Source organism: Kogia breviceps, chromosome 2, assembly GCF_026419965.1.
Source record: "Kogia breviceps isolate mKogBre1 chromosome 2, mKogBre1 haplotype 1, whole genome shotgun sequence".
Classification (NCBI taxonomy): Eukaryota; Metazoa; Chordata; class Mammalia; order Artiodactyla; family Physeteridae; genus Kogia; species Kogia breviceps.
Window position 1 is genome coordinate 39,362,650 of NC_081311.1, and position 17,197 is coordinate 39,379,846.

Genomic DNA, 17,197 nt, shown 5'->3' on the forward strand with positions numbered 1-17,197 from the left:
TAAAATGTTTAACTACATTAAAGCTTTTTAATGTAATAAGAAGTAGAAGAAGCTCATTTCCTCGATTTGGGTGGGAGAAAAAATGGAATGCTCTGTGTTTGGAATCATTTCTTCGCATCGAACTTGTGCTAGTGAAACATCCTTTCAATTTCATCCATTTGTACTTTTGTTACTTCCAGAAGAAACATTCTCTCTGATAGAACCTTGGAAGAGGGCTGAAGAATCCAGTCCCTTGGAAGAGGGATTTTTAAAGTGGTGTCTTTATCATTTGAAATTCTGGATCTCTTTAGGTTGCTTGCTTACTGTGGCCCCCTTCCTTCCTAGACTTACATACGTCCTCAGAGAGGTAGCTAGTTTGTTACTGCCCTCTTTCCATTTTTGCTACAGTCTATTTCCGTAACTGGAGAAGCCGTCATAAGGAATGAATGATCCAAGGTTCTACTCATCTCCATCAGCAGTCCTGCCTCTCTGCGTCTCCTTGCTCTTTCTTCAGCCCTTCCAAAGAAAGCCAGCCTCACATCTTCTTTATCCTCTATGAAAGCTCTCAGGCACTTGCCTACAGCTCCTGAGGTAGACGAAATACCTTGTTGTCACTGAGGACCCAGTGATGTAGACTCCTGCTGGGAGGCTGGCTTGATAAGCAAGTGTGTTCTCAGTAGTAGTTTGGTTCTTAAAATGTCTGTGCATGAGAAGTTTCTCCTACCAAGGAACATGTTATACCAGTTTAGGTAGATGTGGGATCTGGTCCAGCCCATGATGAAGATGGACCCAGCATCAAGGGGTCGTGCTGTGTGTGTGGCCTTTCTCCCGGATCTGGTTCCAGCCTTGTCTCTTCTTAGGACCTCTGCAGCTCCACCCAGTTGCCAGCAACCCCACGCTTGGTTAGTATTGGCACTTACAGAGTCAGCTTGAGTCATCAGCACATCCAACCAAGACCCCATAGCTAAATACAGCTTGTGGGTTTTCTTGGTAAAGACAGAGGTAATGGCAGGGACAGTGTGTAAAACCAGACCCAAGTGTGTCACTCATTTATCATGCTGCCAGATACCCCGACTAGGGCCATCTTTCTGTGACAGTCTTCTGGAAATTAGAATCATTAAAGTAAAGTATACAGGAGGGGGTAAAATGTTAGCAAAAATTATTAGTAAAAACTCACTAAATCTAATTCTTTTGTAGAACAGAGTTCTTGGAAGAATGGGTTCAAAAAAACAGTTTTTTGTTCTGAAATTTTTCAGCTGTATCCCAGAGAGAAATCAGTATAAGGAACCACCATATGCCAGCACCCAGATTCAGTAGTTATCAAGATTTACTACATTTGCTTCATCTTATCTTCTATTTTTCTTTTGAAGTATTTTAAAGCAAACCCTAGACAATGTTATTTCATTGCTACATACTTAATATGCATCTAAAAATTTTGGACATTTTATCTCATAACTTTAACGCTGTTGGTACATTCAGCACAATTAACAGTAATTCTTTGGTATTGGCATTTACCAACTCATAGAATATCTTGATTGTCTTAAAAAATGCCTTTTTAAAAAAAACGGTTTGTATAAATTAGGATCCACAGTCTTGATATTACATTTAGTTGTTCTGTCTGTTAACTCTCTACATTCTAGAGCAGTTCCTTCTCTCCTCCCCACCCCCCGTTTATTTTTTTTGGCATGCGGGATCTTAGTTCCCCAACCAGGGATCGAACCTGTGCCCCCTGCAGTGAGAGCTTGAAGTCTGAACCGTTGGACCGCCAGGGAAGTCCCCCCACCCCCTTTTTTTAAACACCATCAATAACTTAACAGAGATCAGAGCAGTTGTCCTGTAGAATATCCCACATTCTGGATTTATCTGTTTGCTTCTTTCTAGTGTCAATTAACTTCTTCCTCTCTCCTCCATATTTCCTCTAAATAGAAAGTTGGCTCTGGAGACTTGATTCAGTTGTTCTGATTCCTTTGGCAAGAACACTTCACAAGTAAAACAGAATGATTTCTGAAGCTAGACAGAAGACTTGGAAAAGGTCTTGAAGGCTCAGTGCTGCCTCTTGGAGATCAAGCTTAAGAAATTGAGAGGTCAGACAATGGTCAGAACACTGCCCTGGCGAACAGTGTCAGAAGGGAGCGAGGGATAGTGCTCGAGAGAGATCCCAGAGACCACCTTTGCCTACCTTAGAGCCCTACCCAGGGCTTGGTTAGTCAAAACGGAAAGGAACCTCACTGAAGGTCATCCAGTCCAGTGTCTCGATATCCTCGCCGCCAAATCTTGATCAAACTCTCTCTGAACCATTGCACAGAGAGAGGACTTATTACCCTGTAAAAATACAAACCTACCCAGCAGTAGAAAGAACACTGAGGTCAGAGTGAGAATGATGTCGTCCAGCACTTGCTAGCTGTGCAGCAGTTGCATTTAACTTCTCAGAGCCTCAGTCCCTTTGTTGGCAAGACAGGGCTTATGGCACTTTTCCTGCCATCTTAAGGAGTTGCGAGCGTGAAAGAAGGCTGTAAATACACAGGGCTCTGTCGATGTACAGAAATAAGAAAGCTTGGTATGGCCATCACGCCTTAAGCCCTAGACTCTTATTCATCCAGAGAAAATATTTAACGTGCACTAAGCACCTGCTGTGTCTGAGGTACTGGAGTGCAAGGGGGTGAGCAGAGTAGACACAAGTCCTTGCCTTTGTGGAAAGTGCTTTAAGACCACCTCATCCAAACTTGCATCTTATATAATGTGGAAAATGCTGTGATATAAGGACCTTAAGCTAAGCCGCTGGCCCTAGGGATAAGAGAAGTGGAGACAGATTTGAGCAATATTTAAGTGGCTGAATCAGTACAGCTTAGCAATACATTTGATATAGGGAATGAGGAGAGAAAGGAAGGATTTCAAAGGCAACTGGCTTTTACCACTGGGATAATTATAAGGTAAGGAGGAAAACGGAGTTAATGACGTCAGATTAAACAAATAGAGTCTGAGGTACTTGTGAGATATCTAAGTGGTGGTGTCCAGGCCAACTAGCAGTCTACATCTGAAATTGAGGGAAAAATCAGCGCTAGAAATTAAATATTTGTGATTCGTCATATTCTCGGTGGTGTTAAAGCTGTTGGTATGGATGAAAAGGCCAGAGACAGGACATTAAAGTACGATGCTTCCAGAATTGGTTATCCCCTGACTTGATACAACGTCTAAGGCCTGTTGGTTGGTGGATATTCTTAATGGTTATCAGTCATCATTAAACTCCAAGGGAAGAGAGTTGAGCTTTAGAATACGACTTTGTTTAACATGGACACGTGAACTTAAACTTGGTTCTGCCAACATACAAAGCCCCATAATTAGTATACTTAATTCTTCCCCTAACACCAGTATTCAAAACGCATGGCTTCTAAGAAAAATGTTCCAACAGGTATGCAGTGGTAATCAAGAAAATTGTTCCTAGTGTTCATTCACTTGATGGCCGTGTACTCTTTACTTCCCAAAATGTCATGGCTTAGAGAAGTAATCGTTATGTGAAATGATGAGGTGAGAAGAGAAGGGGGCCTGTCATCAGATGCTCCTGCAACAGAGATGAGCTGCTAGGGCCTGAGAAGGGAAGGAAGCATTCAGTTCCTGGAACAGGAGCTTCTGGGAAGCACTAGTCCTGTATCCCAGTGGGTGTGCGTGGTGGGCTTATGAGGCTGCCAAGTTTGTGCAACCTTGATTACCCCTTGTTAATCTCAACACAGCTTTTCTCCAAGGAGCATGTGTCCCAACCAGAAAACACCTTCTTGTCATCTTGTTCCAACTTTTTAGGATTCAGTTTTTAAAAATAAAAAAGGCAGAAACATTTGAGAATTCTTCTATGTTCTAAGCTTTATGTAAGAAATTTTTGTTGTTGTCGTTTTAGCAAACTCCACAAGAAAAAAAAAAAAAAATGAAGAAAAACCTGCCCCAGATAACACAGACACAGTGATGTTATTGGAAGAGAAGGAATACCTTATGCTGTTTTCAACTCTCATTTTAATAATCACTTGAGTTAATCTAATGCCTAAGCATTAAAGTGAGATTCATGTTGGTTCTGGTTTTTGGTCTCCATGGTGACCTTAGATTTGAAAACCTTCAAAACGAGAGAGTTACGTTACATCCTGGGTACTTAGCTGGCTAACGCATTAATCTAACATGGTGTTTTCAGTGGAATGATTCTCTTGAACTTCAAAAACATGTCTTGGGCTTCCCTGGTGGCGCAGTGGTTGAGAATCCGCCTGCCGACGCAGGGGACGCGGGTTCGTGCCCCGGTCCGGGAAGATCCCACATGCCGCGGAGCGGCTGGGCCCGTGAGCCATGGCCGCTGAGCCTGTGCGTCCGGAGCCTGCGCTCCGCAATGGGAGAGGCCACAACGGTGAGAGGCCCGCGTACCACAAAAAAAAAAAAAAAAAAAAAAAAAAAATGTCTTTATTTTTCCATCCAGCATACTTGAACATACCCCACTGTTGGACAAGGCTGAGATTAATTGGACATCTGAGATTAATTGTTCGGTGGAACAATAAATACAAATATAATAACAGAAAGACTTCCGTGTTCTTTCCTGCCACTGTCAGTTTTTTTGCATTGCATGAATTAGAAAGATCAAAGCACCTCCTTCAATTCGGTGCTAAGCTGTGATGTAGTAATCCTCAGCCTCAAGGGTCTCTTTACTGGCACGTGTTCAGTCTTACAACAAGACACAAGGCTCATTGCTTTTTAGGATTTTATAACCTTGTTAAGTTCTTTCCTACTTTCTTAGGTAACAGCTTGAATGTTCAAAAGCTGCCCTCCTTGCTGACAAATTTTGATATTTTGATTAGCTCCTGCTAACCTTATCAGCATTTCAGAATATGGCTTGTGTTCTATTACCAAAATAGCTTCATGTCATCCTGTTGAATTGTGGGGAATTTAAATTGTCAGTGCTTGATTTTACCTAATTTTCTGCTTGCCTCCCAGTTTCTTATCATCAGTATAATTTTCCATTTTGTTCATCCTCATTTTTTAAAAAATTTCTTGCTTTATAATTTCCAGTAACCTGCCCCATCCCAAGTCTCTTCTTCACGTTCCCATTTTTCTCTCCACCGTTCTCTTCCTTTCTCAGGATGAGAAAAAAAGGAAAAGAAAAATGTACTAAGTCACTTCTTTCTGTCTTCAAAAAAGATTATTTTTTCTCCATTTTAAAGAAACTCTACATTCATTATAGATACATTGTAAAAATGTAAAAAGGAAAATTTTTACACTCATGGTTCTATCGACTGTTCATGTTTCAGTATATTTATTAGTTCTTTATGTGTATTTTTCTTACATAGTTCTGATCATGCTTTCTGTGCAGTTGTTCCTGTGTCTTTATAGTTAACATTTGTTATATGCATTTTTACATGATTTTATAAACTTTCTAAATGGTTTTCTTATTTATGGGAAGTCTCCAGGGAGACACGGATTGTGAGGCAGGGAGATTATAGATGTGACTTCTTTTCATAAACAAGCAGATTGCTTACTTCTGAACAAACATTTCTAGAGGACCTGTCTTGCGTGGGGTAAATTTTGAGGATACACAAATATGTAAGGCAAATGGGGCATCCAGAAGCTGTGACAGACGTGTAACACATAAGATTATTCTCTGACTACAGTCTTCACTGTAATAGGCTTGTGGTGCTCAGTTGCCATGGAAGCAGAGAAGAAGGTGGCAAACTTTGGTGTTGGCTGCTCCGAGGAGGTGCCGTCCGAGCCAAGTCTGAAAAGGATGAGTAGGTGTTTGCCAAGTGGAGTTACAGGGAGAAAACAGAAAGGGTGTGAAAGGAAGTCTGAGGGCGCAGGTAAAGTTAGATACGCCTGGGCATGTGATCCTGTGGGCTGAGTGGCAGAGAGAAAGCCAGAGAGGCAAGTTGTGGGCAGATTTTAAGGGGTCTGGTCACCCTTCTAAGGAGTTTGGCCACAGGAAGCCAGGAAAGGTTGAAGCAGTGAATAGGATGTGATCACATCTGTCCCTTAGAAAGCCATCTCTCCAGTGATACAGAAAGTAAGCTGTTTGGGAGAGAGGAGGGGGGGAGGTAGACTCCGAGCGGTGCTAAATTATGTCTACCTGTTTCGTGCCAGGTACGATTCTCAATGTTTTTTCATTGAAGTCTCACAGTCATGAGTGGGAGGAAGTTGCAGTTGGTCCAGAGATGCTTGACTTGCCTGTTGTCTTGCAGGTACTAAGTGGCAGAGGCAAGAAGTTTGGCCGCATCTCCGTTCTTGGTACTTCACACGAGGGAGGCAGATGAGGCTGCTTTTGTGTGGTTTTTTGAATTTACAGATGAGGAATGCCTAGACCAGGGCAAACATTGGGAAGGCGACAGGTTTCCTACATGGCAGCAGCCATCTAGTGTGAAGAGGTCACCAGGGTGAAAAAGCATTCACTGAAGAAATCCAGAGAGCCTCGGAGGTGACGCTATATGACTCTACACGGAGTGTGATCCACTGTGTCAGAGTGCAGGCAGATGGGCAGCAGGACTTTTGTCCTGAGGAAGGTTCCAGAGCTTCCCAGACACTGCACGCCAGTGGGTTCCATTCAGAAGCCATACTGTCCCTCTTGAGAGGCTCCCACTGGCCACGTGTGAGACAATTTGAGCATCACAATGAAATTATGACAGTAATGAATTATAATACATTAATAAGAAACATCTTAAAAATTAGTGCTGGTGGAGAAAAAATTAACTGCTAGATGTAAAAGAAATATTAGAAGTAGAAAATCACCATTTTGCAACCACTGTAGTAATAATTCAAGCAAGAATCATCAACAGATGCTAAAGCCACTGGGTGAAAGGTGGGGCACCATAATATTTATATAGTTTCAAAAAGTCACAAACTGCTTGTTAATAATAAAGGGGCAAAAGTGTGTATTCGGAGGAGAAATCTGGCAGACACTCTGGCAGCCAAGTGATCAAACGGGCAGCAGGACAGATGATATCGGATGCTTTTTGATATGATGCACTGGGTAGGACACATCATTTCTGTATATTCCTGCCAATGACATTTAACCTGAGTTTAAACGTAAGGAAACAATCAGATTAAGCCAAATGGAGGGACATGCTCTTGATATAAAAAAACTAGACTGGTCTCTTTAAAAATGTCAGTGTCATTAAAAAAAAAAAGGAACTGAGAAACTAGTAGACTAAGAAAAATTAAGAGTATGACAAGTCCCCTCAATATGTCTCCTCTGATTGAATCCTAGATTCGGGGGGAAAGCTATACAGGACATTGTTGAGACTATGGAGGAGTCTGAATAAGGATGTCTATTAACCATGATAGTATTCTGTAGTTGTTAACTTTCGTGAGTGTGATTACAGAAGAAAATGTCCTTGTTTTTGTACATTTAAGGGTAAAGTGTCATAATGTATTCAACTTAATTCTCAAAGGGCCCAGGAAAAAAAAAGTGGGAGAAGAAGGAGAAGCAAATGTGGCAAAATACTGATAATTGATGAGTCTAAGGATGTTCATTATTCTCTTCTTTAAAGTTACACATTTTCAAAGCAAAAATTTGAGGGAATTTTTTTTCAATTTTCACTTCATGACCAGGTAGGCTACAGAATCTCTCAGATATAATTTTTGTTAAAGGGAAATCTTGCCTGACTGAAATACTGGATTTCTTTAATGTGACAAATAAGTATCTGGGTAAATGGAAATCCATAGCTAACCTTTATCTAAGATTTTATTAAGCCTTTGATAAGTCTCCTTACTAAAGGCCATGAAAACAGTTTTACGTTTTTACTGGGGGAAAGGGAGGCTGGTAGGGGATGAGTGCTTTATTGCTGATGATTATTTAGAGACCCCTCCCCATTAAAAAAAAAAAAAAAAAAAAAAGCCTGCCTGGTATAGGAACTCTTGGATACATTGGATAATGGAGCAGTATGGAGAGCCAAATCCCTCAGAGCTCAGTGGAGGGGAAAATGTTTTTTAAATTGTATATCTGAGTTCTAAGAGGATGTGCATAGGGAAATCTCCCTACTTCAGATCATTTGAGATGGATATAATATTTGTGGATGAAACTAAATCTTCCCAGGAATGAAACGATAACCATCTGAGGAAGAATTCATAAAAGTGATCACAGGTGAACATCTGTGAGGGCTGTGTATTTAAGGAGAACCATCCAAATTTCACTTCTTGGCTGCTAAGCGTTGAGTACTCACTTACGGAACTCCTCACCCAAAAGATGGGCCTAACTTGATCATTGTAATGTGGTCTGATATTTGTATAGCACTCTATAATTTTTGAGCAATCACTTTTATAAACATTAGCTCCCTTTGGCAGTGAGGGTTGAGGAGGAGGTGGTGGTGTTCTCGCCATTTTACAGATGAGAGAACTGAAGCTAGAATGGGTAAAATGGTTTGTCCAGAGCCACCTGGATGGTTAACCCCAAACCGAGGCTTGCGGCTGGATTTATCCTCATTGTTGTTCTTATGACATAAGCTTAGAGGTCTTTGGAGCATCCCTTTTACACAGCACGACATAAAGCAAGGAAAGTTAAGATCAAACTGAAAACACCTTGTTCAAGAAGGCGGAAAAATGTGTAATTTGTTTGGGAAAGATTCCCATGGAAATAAATTTTTTAGAGATCGGGAAATTTGATTTAATGGAAAAAACACTTATGAAAAATAGATCTTTAGTGAATAATGAATAACATTTTTAAACCATTTAACTATATTTAAATGATTTATGTAAAATGGATTCAATTTCATTAGCATGACAAAAACCAAAAAAATGTGAACCTGGAGACATTGTCCAGCCTTTGTTACTTGGAGAAGTGTTTGCACCAATAGCTGCTCTTTCCAGGGACCCGAAAGGCAAGATCCTTTAGTGAGAGGTAAGACATTTGGATCTGATCCCAACTGAGTCACTGTGAAATAGAAAAATAGTGCCTCTATTTGCTTATCTGTAAAATGGATATAATTACATATACACTAACCACCTGATAGGCTTGTGAGGCTAAAATGAGATAATTGATAGGAAAACTCTGTTAAAAAGTTGGAATCTCTGTACAAACAAAGTGTAATATTTCATTATGTAGAAATGACCCTACATTCCTTTTTGTTGTTTTTTTTACTCCTCAATCAACAGTAATAAAAAGGTGTGAGAAATTATAAGGGACAGTTTTTTTTTAATTGGCATATAATTGCTTTACAGTGTTGTGTTAGTTTCTGCTGTACAATGAAGTGAATCAGCTATATGTATACATGTATCCCCATATCCCCTCCCTCTTGGAACTCCCTCCCCACCTCCAATCCCACCCCTCTAGGTCACCACAGAGCACTGAACTGATCTCCCAGTGCTATACAGCAGGTTCCCACTAGCTATCTATTTTACACATGGTAGTGTATTTATGTCAAACCTAATCTCCCAATTCCTCCCACCCTCCCCCTGCCCCACTGTGTCCACACGTCCATCCTCTCCATCTGAGTCTCTATTCCTGCCCTGGAAATAAGTTCATCTGTACTATTTTTCTAGATTCCACACATATGCATTAATATACGATATTTGTTTTTCTCTTTCTGACTTACTTCACTTTATATAACAGACTCTAGGTCCATCCATATCTCTACAAACGACCCAATTTCGTTCCTTTTTATGGCTGAGTAATATTCCATTGTATATATGTACCACATCTTCATTGTATATATGTATCACAGAAGGTCTGAGAAATTATAAGGGGCAGTTTTGAACCTCACTGCTGCTGTGAAATCTAAAACATTCATCAAACTTAGCAACACACCATCTTCCCCTCAGAGTCTTCAAGGTCATGCTCAAGGGCATTTCATGGCTCAAATTAGTTCTTAAGTGTCCATCACTGGTTAGGAGGGCCACGTGCCTGTTGAAATTCAGGAAGTGGCATAGTTTTGCTGCTTTTGTTTGGGAGTTGAAGTTGAGGCAGGGACCGCAGTACGTAGCTTGTGTTTCCCAGTTGCAAGCTGCTCAGGACATGGATTGATGGGGATTCCACTGATCCTCCTGACCCCTGATGCTTGATCCCCTTAGCGGATCTGACCTGTGGTCTGCGTGTTGAAGAGCAGCTTTCTTTACATGCCATGGATGATAGTGAATTTTCTGTTTTGGAGGAAGACTTTTCTTCTGGAACAAGGCAAGAAGTTATTTGCCCTGGTCGTAGTAGGTAGATTCATTGAATGAATGGATGAGGACAGGTCCACTGAGAGACACCTGACTGTTCCTGGTGGTTGATGGCATGACATTACCTTTGTAAGAAACCTAGGCTGCTCAGAGCAAGGTTGCTTCATGTCTATCCGGTTCTCGGTTTATGCAGGCTTGGGGAGGCGCTGGCAGTGTACAGGTAGCGTGCAGTTTGCAGATAATACATACGTGGAGTCAGAGGACTTGGGTCCCATTCCAGCTCCCAAACTGAACAGCCAGGGGACCCAGGACAGAGTTAAGACCTGCCTCGCTGATTTTTCAGGGCTGCTGTAAGGTGAAGCATTGGTAAGACACAAGGATTATATTAAATAGCATTTCTGCTCTTTAGCGCTCACTTTTAGCCCTTCCTCCAAGTTATACCAAAGCCACTGATTCGTGCAGCATTATTTGATGAGTTTGGGTTCCAGGTTCTCCCTCTCCTGCCAGAAGGGGATGAAGCACAGTGAATGTCCCCACTTTTCAGATGCACTTAAGAGAAAAGGCAAGTGCATGAGGCCATCTGCAAACTGAATGGTGGTGAACAGCCTATCATCAGAGCACTGTGTATTCAGCATTGGAAACATACTGGGGCGAGCCTGCTTTTTAGTAACCAAAGGCTCACTGGTTCAAACCCTGGTGGAGTGGTCTGTCTCTTTCAGAAGCCTCTGCCTTCCGCTCTCAGTTTCTTTCCATGTCTTATATTGCTTAAGTGATTTGGCCACTTAATTTCTTGGCCGTTCATTAGAAGTGGAAGAAAATTGCTCTGTTTTTACTGAAAAGTGATTTTTCTCTGACCCTAGGAGATCATAATTCACATAATGATGCAGATACAAGTCCTTGTCACAGCTTTGTAGTGCCCACTGAGAAAGTGTTTGTGTGAATGTCCCCCAAATATCTCTGCTTTCAAAGATGAGCACTCAAAAGTCTACTGATGGGGAGGTTAGAGCTCCAGGTACACGCTCCATCCTCTTTCCCACTGAATGCAACGCAAAACACAGGCCACAGTGTCTGGAGCAGCCCTTTGAGGACTCTGGGAAATGGTAGCAGGCAGAGTGGAGAAGGAAACTAAAATGACAAGTAAGAAAGATCAAGCTGGGAGTTTTCTGGTTTTGCTTCTTCCTCTTCCTCCCTCCTCCTCCCCCCCTCCTCCCCTCCCTCCCTCCTCCCCTCCCTCCTTTTCCTCCTTTTCCTTTCTCCCTCCTCTCTCTTGTTCCTCCGCCATCCTCCTCCTCCTCTTCCTCCTCTTCTTCTGTTTTCTTCCCATGTCTCCTGCCTGTACTCAGAGGTAACCTAAATCTCAGAACTGCAGACCTCCACAGGAATCCCCTCCTTTCTAGCCCAACAAGCAGCAATAGAAGTTCCCTTGGGTTAGAGACGAGAGAACTCCTACCAGTTTCCATGCAAACCATGCTAACATGTAGTGTGTACATCCTAGATTTTTTTCTGTGCATGTTTTCTTAAACAGTTATAATTATACCAAACATTTTGTTTTTCCTCTTGGTAGAAGAAAATATTTATGGCATAACTTACTACAAAGTCATTGTATGCTTATTTTTAAGTAATGTATTAAATAATTATGGCCTAGTTTAGTGCATTTGAATCACCTCAGATTCTGGCTCAGTGGGTCCTGAGAGGGTACAGGCACACCTTATTTTATTGAACATTGCTTGATTACCCTTTATAGTTATCGCAATTTTTAGAAACTGAAAGTGTGCGGCAGTTCTGGGTGGAAGAAGTCTGTCACCACCACTTCTCCAACATCATTTGCTCACTTCATGTGTGTGTCACATTTTGGTAATTCTTGCAATTTTTCAAACTTTTTGTATTTGTTATGTGATCTGTGACCAGTGATCTTTGATATTACTACTGCCACTTGCTGAAGGCTCAGATGATGGTTAGCATTTTTAGCAATAAAGTATCTTTTTTTTTTTTTTTTTTTTTTTTTTTTTTGCTGTATGCGGGCCTCTCACTGTTGTGGCCTCTCCCGTTGCGGAGCACAGGCTCCGGACGCGCAGGCCTAGTGGCCATGGCTCACGGGCTTAGTTGCTCCGCGGCATGTGGGATCTTCCCTGACCAGGGCACGAACCCATGTCTCCTGCATCGGCAGGCGGATTCTCAACCACTGCGCCACCAGGGAAGCCCTAAAGTATCTTTTTAATTAAGGCACGTACATTGGTTTTTTAGACATAATGCTATTGTATGCTTAGTAGACTACGATATCCATAACTTTTTATGCACTGGGAAACCAAAAACTTCGTGAAACTCGCTTAATTGGAATATTCGCTTTATTGCTGTGGTCTGGAACCGAGCCTGAAATATCTCCGAGGTGTGCCTGGAATGATAGGCACCGTCTGGTGTTGCTGGCATTCCCCTGGCCCAGGCTCTGAATAGCAAAGGAACAGTTATTTAACAATTCCCCTTTAGGTTGCTTCCAGTTTGTTGCTTTTATAAATAATATTGTGCGTAAAGGTTTTCTTCATGTTCGGGATCACTTCTTGGAGGTAGGTGCCTGGAAACAGCTAAGCACTGAGTCACACACAGGTCATGGCTATTTGGATTGGTGGTCAATATTGATGATTGTTTTTGCAGAGGATTTTGCCAGTTGTAATAAATATATTACTCCCCAGGTTGGTGATGAGGAAATTGAGGCTTAGAGTGGTTCAGCTGCCCAGCATCACACAGCTAATTGGTAGGAGAGCCATGCTTTTAACCCAGCCTGTCTGTTGCAGAGGCCACTGCCTCTTCCTCCCTGCACTGCTGGCTGCTGCATTTACCACAGTTCCTTCCCTCCTCTTTAAGGAGCTTGTTTGAGAAGATAAGTGATGTTGTTCCTGCCCCACCATTGGCTATCTTTTTTTAGCTTTGCTAATTTGATATGGGAAAGAATGAGCTCCTGTTAATGTTAATTTTTATTTCTATTTGTTTGACAGAGCCAGTGCCTCCAGCTGGTCACATCCTTTGTCCTTTGATAAATTTCCTAAATGGTCTTATTTACTTGATTTATATGTACTGAGTACACGGTAAAGATGTTAAGTTGTTTCTGCTCCAGTTGTCTTGTCATTTGTCTTAGAGTTTGTTTGCTTTCTTAAAGTGTAATTAAAAAATTTTATGTAGCTGTAACCCTCCATCTTCTTTTCCTGTTCCCCATTGAGCTTTTAAAGAGCCTTTCCCCTTGCAGAGGTTTGACAATCATGGAAAGATATTTTTAAAAGAAAGCATAGATGTATTAAGGGCACTTGTAAGAAATGGAGCATTAATTTTGGGCTGTTTTTCCTCAATGCCATGTTTACCTCATAATCTCTCCCTCTTTTCCTACCCATACAGTTTCTCCACAAATATTTTCCTACCAAAATGAGAGGGCAAATTTAGGGGGAATGGTGCTCAAGAATATGATTTATAGTTTTCAAAACACAGAGGGAGTTTCGAAAGGACAATAGAAATAATATAAACTGAAGAACTACCTAAGCTTTTTTTGCCATAATTTTCTTCCATTTATTATCCATTGTTATGACAGAACCAGACCAAACTTTCAATTTAAAACTTTCAAAAAAATTTTATCATGTTTATACATGCATGTAATTTAAGAAAGAAAATGATCCTACAGGACTTATTACGAAAAACCATGGTACGCATCCCTTACCCTAATCGTACTCAGCCTGCTTTCCTACTCTCTTTAGCTCTTTTCACTGAGTCTTGTGGTGTTTACCTTCATTTCTTTAACTCTTTTTACAGAATTTTTGTGTGTGTATGTGTTTATCCTCAGGTCTCTAAGTGCCATGGCAATATTGTTTCTTGATAATTTCTAATACAGGCTGTTGCTGACTTCCTGCTGGGGGAGGCCAGGATTTAGAGCCCTTGTATTCCCTGCAGTCCTTCCCGCCCAGCTTGTATGTGTTCTGTGCCTTTTCCTTCCCTTCTTCCCCTCCCCCACCATCCCAGTACAGGAGTGTAGGCTTCTTATCCCATCTTCCCAGTGTCATTTTCTGTCCTTGATTTAACTCAGTATTCAGAGCTTACATTCTTACCGTTTTGTAAATGCTATTCATAGCCAAGTCATATAGTTTCCTATAATTACTTTTCCTTTTCAACACAATATTTCATTTCCTGTAGAGTCAGTAATTGCCTTGCTTTTTGCTCTGTTCGTTTTCTGTGTACTTACTCATTCCCATGTTGTGACTCAGTGCAGCCGCGGAATTAGGTGTTCTGTTAGCCTCATCTCCAGAGCTCTGACTCACCCATGTAGGGGGCTCCCTCTCTTAGGCCTACAGCACAGCTCTCAGTCTCGCCTTCGCTGGCATCCTAGCAAATCCCGTTTCTTCTTTTTTCTGTTTTCTCCTTTGTTTTGTAGAGTACATCCTCTGTAATTTCCCTCAAAAAGCATACATAGGTGGTAAATATTGTGAAATCTTGTATATATGAAGTGACTTTAGTTTATCCTTGGTCTATTTTTTAAGCTTAGGCTCAGTTAATAATATAGCTGGGTATAGAATTCTAAGTTGGAACTAATTTTCCCTCAGAATTTGGAGGCATTTTTCTGAAGTCTTTTCTTTTCCAGTATTGCTTCTGAAGAAGCCTGATTCTTGACCTTTTGTATGAAGCTTGTTTTTGATCTCTGGATGCTTGAAGGTCCCTTGTTAGCCCCAAGTTTCTGAAGTTCCATAATGCTGAGTCTTGCTATGTAGATCTGTTTGCTTCTGTTGAGCTGGGCTTTCAGTGATCCCTTTCAACTTGGAAATCCGTATCTGCTATGTGGTATGTTCAACCTGATGTCCTTAACTAGAAATCTTGATCAGTTTTTTTTAAAGGGAAATTATAATGAAACATGTTTCCCAGAGCCCAGAATATTATCAGTTAAATGTTGAAAAGGGGTCATCATGATTAAATTGGCTAACCAAAATTTAAAAGAATGCTGACAAACATAAAATATAGACAGTCACACATTTTATTTGCCAGAGCAAATAAAAGTTTCGGTGAATGAGTTGTTCATGCCATTTACCTCTCTAGTATCCAGCCCAGACTTGTATCAGAGACAGGTAGATTTATTTATAAACTTTTTCATTCTTATTAAAAGGAAAAACATGCAGTTCTACCCACATAATTTCAGAAGATTGAAGGTACATCCTACTCAGTCCCTTGCTTCAATTTGGTCCCCAAAAATCACATACCAAAAAAAAAAATTCATATATTTGACTTTCCAACCTCCAGCTGCTTTAGCTAATAAGTTAGTAGAACATTTGTCCTCTAGGCCAAGCGTGTGAGATAGATCTTTAAATTTTTCCCAGAGACTTTCCCCCAGATGGCAGTTATGGTAGTAAATCAATCAGTCAGTCAGTCTTTATCAGTGTAGTGAAAAAAAAATTTAGTAACTAAATATCTGCTGACATGTGCTCTATAAAGTGCCAGCATGTAAGGGGAGCTCTGAAGCTGCATGCTTCATCTCTAGGACCACACTCTTCCAAGGGCTGTCTGAACAGCAGTGAATGTTGAAGTGGGCACACTTCATGGCGGCAGGGGGGTGGGATTTTACATGTCTTAATATAAACTCATAAAGGAAAAACACTCCTGTGCATCTCCTGTACTCTGAAAACCCCACTGAATACTTCTGTGACTAGATATATGGGTTTCCCCCGCCCCGCCCCCCCCCCCCCACACACAAGCAAATCTCTAACCCTCTTTAACTCCATTCTGGCACTGTCTACCTGGAAATAGCATCAGATCCCACAGGGTAAGGGCTCAGTCTCACACTGACTGTCACCCCCCCCCAACCACTTCAGACTCTGATCACAGGTTCAGATTGTCACCTATACTTCTTACCGACCAGCTGTAAATTGGAAGTTCCTGTGACCCCACTCCTTGGGTTCAGTTAATTTGCTAGAGCTCACAGAACTCAGGAAAACATTTTACTTACTAGATTAGCAGTTTATTATAAAAGGATATAACTTAGGACCAGCCACATGGAAGAGATGTGTAGGGCAAGGTATGTGGGAAGGAGCATGCATCACTCTCCCCACATCTCCTCATGTTCACCAACCTGGAAGCTCTCCAAACCCCTGTCCTTTGGGATTTCTGTGGAGGCTTCATTATAGAGGCATGATTGATTAAATCATTGGCCATTGGTAATTCACTCAACCCCCAGCCCTTCTCCCCTCCTTGGAAGTGGGAGGAAGTGGGAAAGAGGTTCCAACCCTCTTGTCACCTGGTTGGATCTCCTGGCAACCACCCCCATCCTCAGGGGCTTTCCAGAAGTCACCTTGAAGTCATGAACATGAACCTAGGTGTTGTTGAAAGGGGCTTTTATGAATAACAAAAGACACCTCCATCTCTTCTCGGGAAATTCCAAAGGTTGTAGAAGCTCTGTGCCAGGAACAGGGACGAAGACCAAATATAGATTTCTTATTATAAATCACAATATTACAAAGCTTAATTCTGAATATAAATTATAATCATAGCAGACTTTGATGTGGGCCAATAGTGAGTCTGATTTTTTCTTTTCCCACCAGCTTTTCGGAGACTGGGAAGCCCAACTGCGGAGAATAATGAAGCTCATTGCTGGCGGCGGCCTGTCCATCACGGGCTCCCACAACATGTGTGGGGACTACCTGTACAGCGGCCACACGGTCATGCTCACACTCACCTACCTATTTATCAAAGAGTGTAAGTCGAGGGCTTCCCTGGTGGCGCAGTGGTTGAGCGTCTGCCTGCCGATGCAGGGGACACGGGTTCGTGCCCCAGTCCAGGAGGATCCCGCATGCCGCGGAGCGGCTGGGCCCGTGAGCCGTGGCCGCTGAGCCTGCGCGTCCGGAGCCTGCGCTCCGCAACGGGAGAGGCCACAACAATGAGTGAGAGGCCCGGGTGTGGAAAATGGGAACAGAACAGGCTTAATGTCAGCGGCCCTGGGGGGCGGGATTCCTACCACCTGCTGGCTGGTACCTGCAATACTTTAATGGGGTTAAGCCTTATCCTTGGAGATGCCATATTGGAAGACTTGGGTCACAAACTGATTTTGAATCCTGGTGCTATCACTTACTAGCTCTGTGACCTTGGGGAA

The 17,197-nt window shown here is 41.9% G+C and overlaps 1 protein-coding gene across 18 annotated transcripts in view; it reads left to right on the plus strand.

The window, feature by feature from the left end:
• Positions 1–17,197, plus strand: part of SGMS1 (sphingomyelin synthase 1) — a 305,701-nt gene that overhangs the window by 284,341 nt on the left and 4,163 nt on the right. For all 18 annotated transcript variants that reach the window (XM_067025115.1, XM_059054011.2, XM_067025107.1 and 15 more), the window contains one exon: positions 16,650–16,803. In XM_067025115.1, the coding sequence (XP_066881216.1) occupies positions 16,650–16,803 (154 nt within the window). The remainder of the gene's footprint in view (positions 1–16,649; positions 16,804–17,197) is intronic.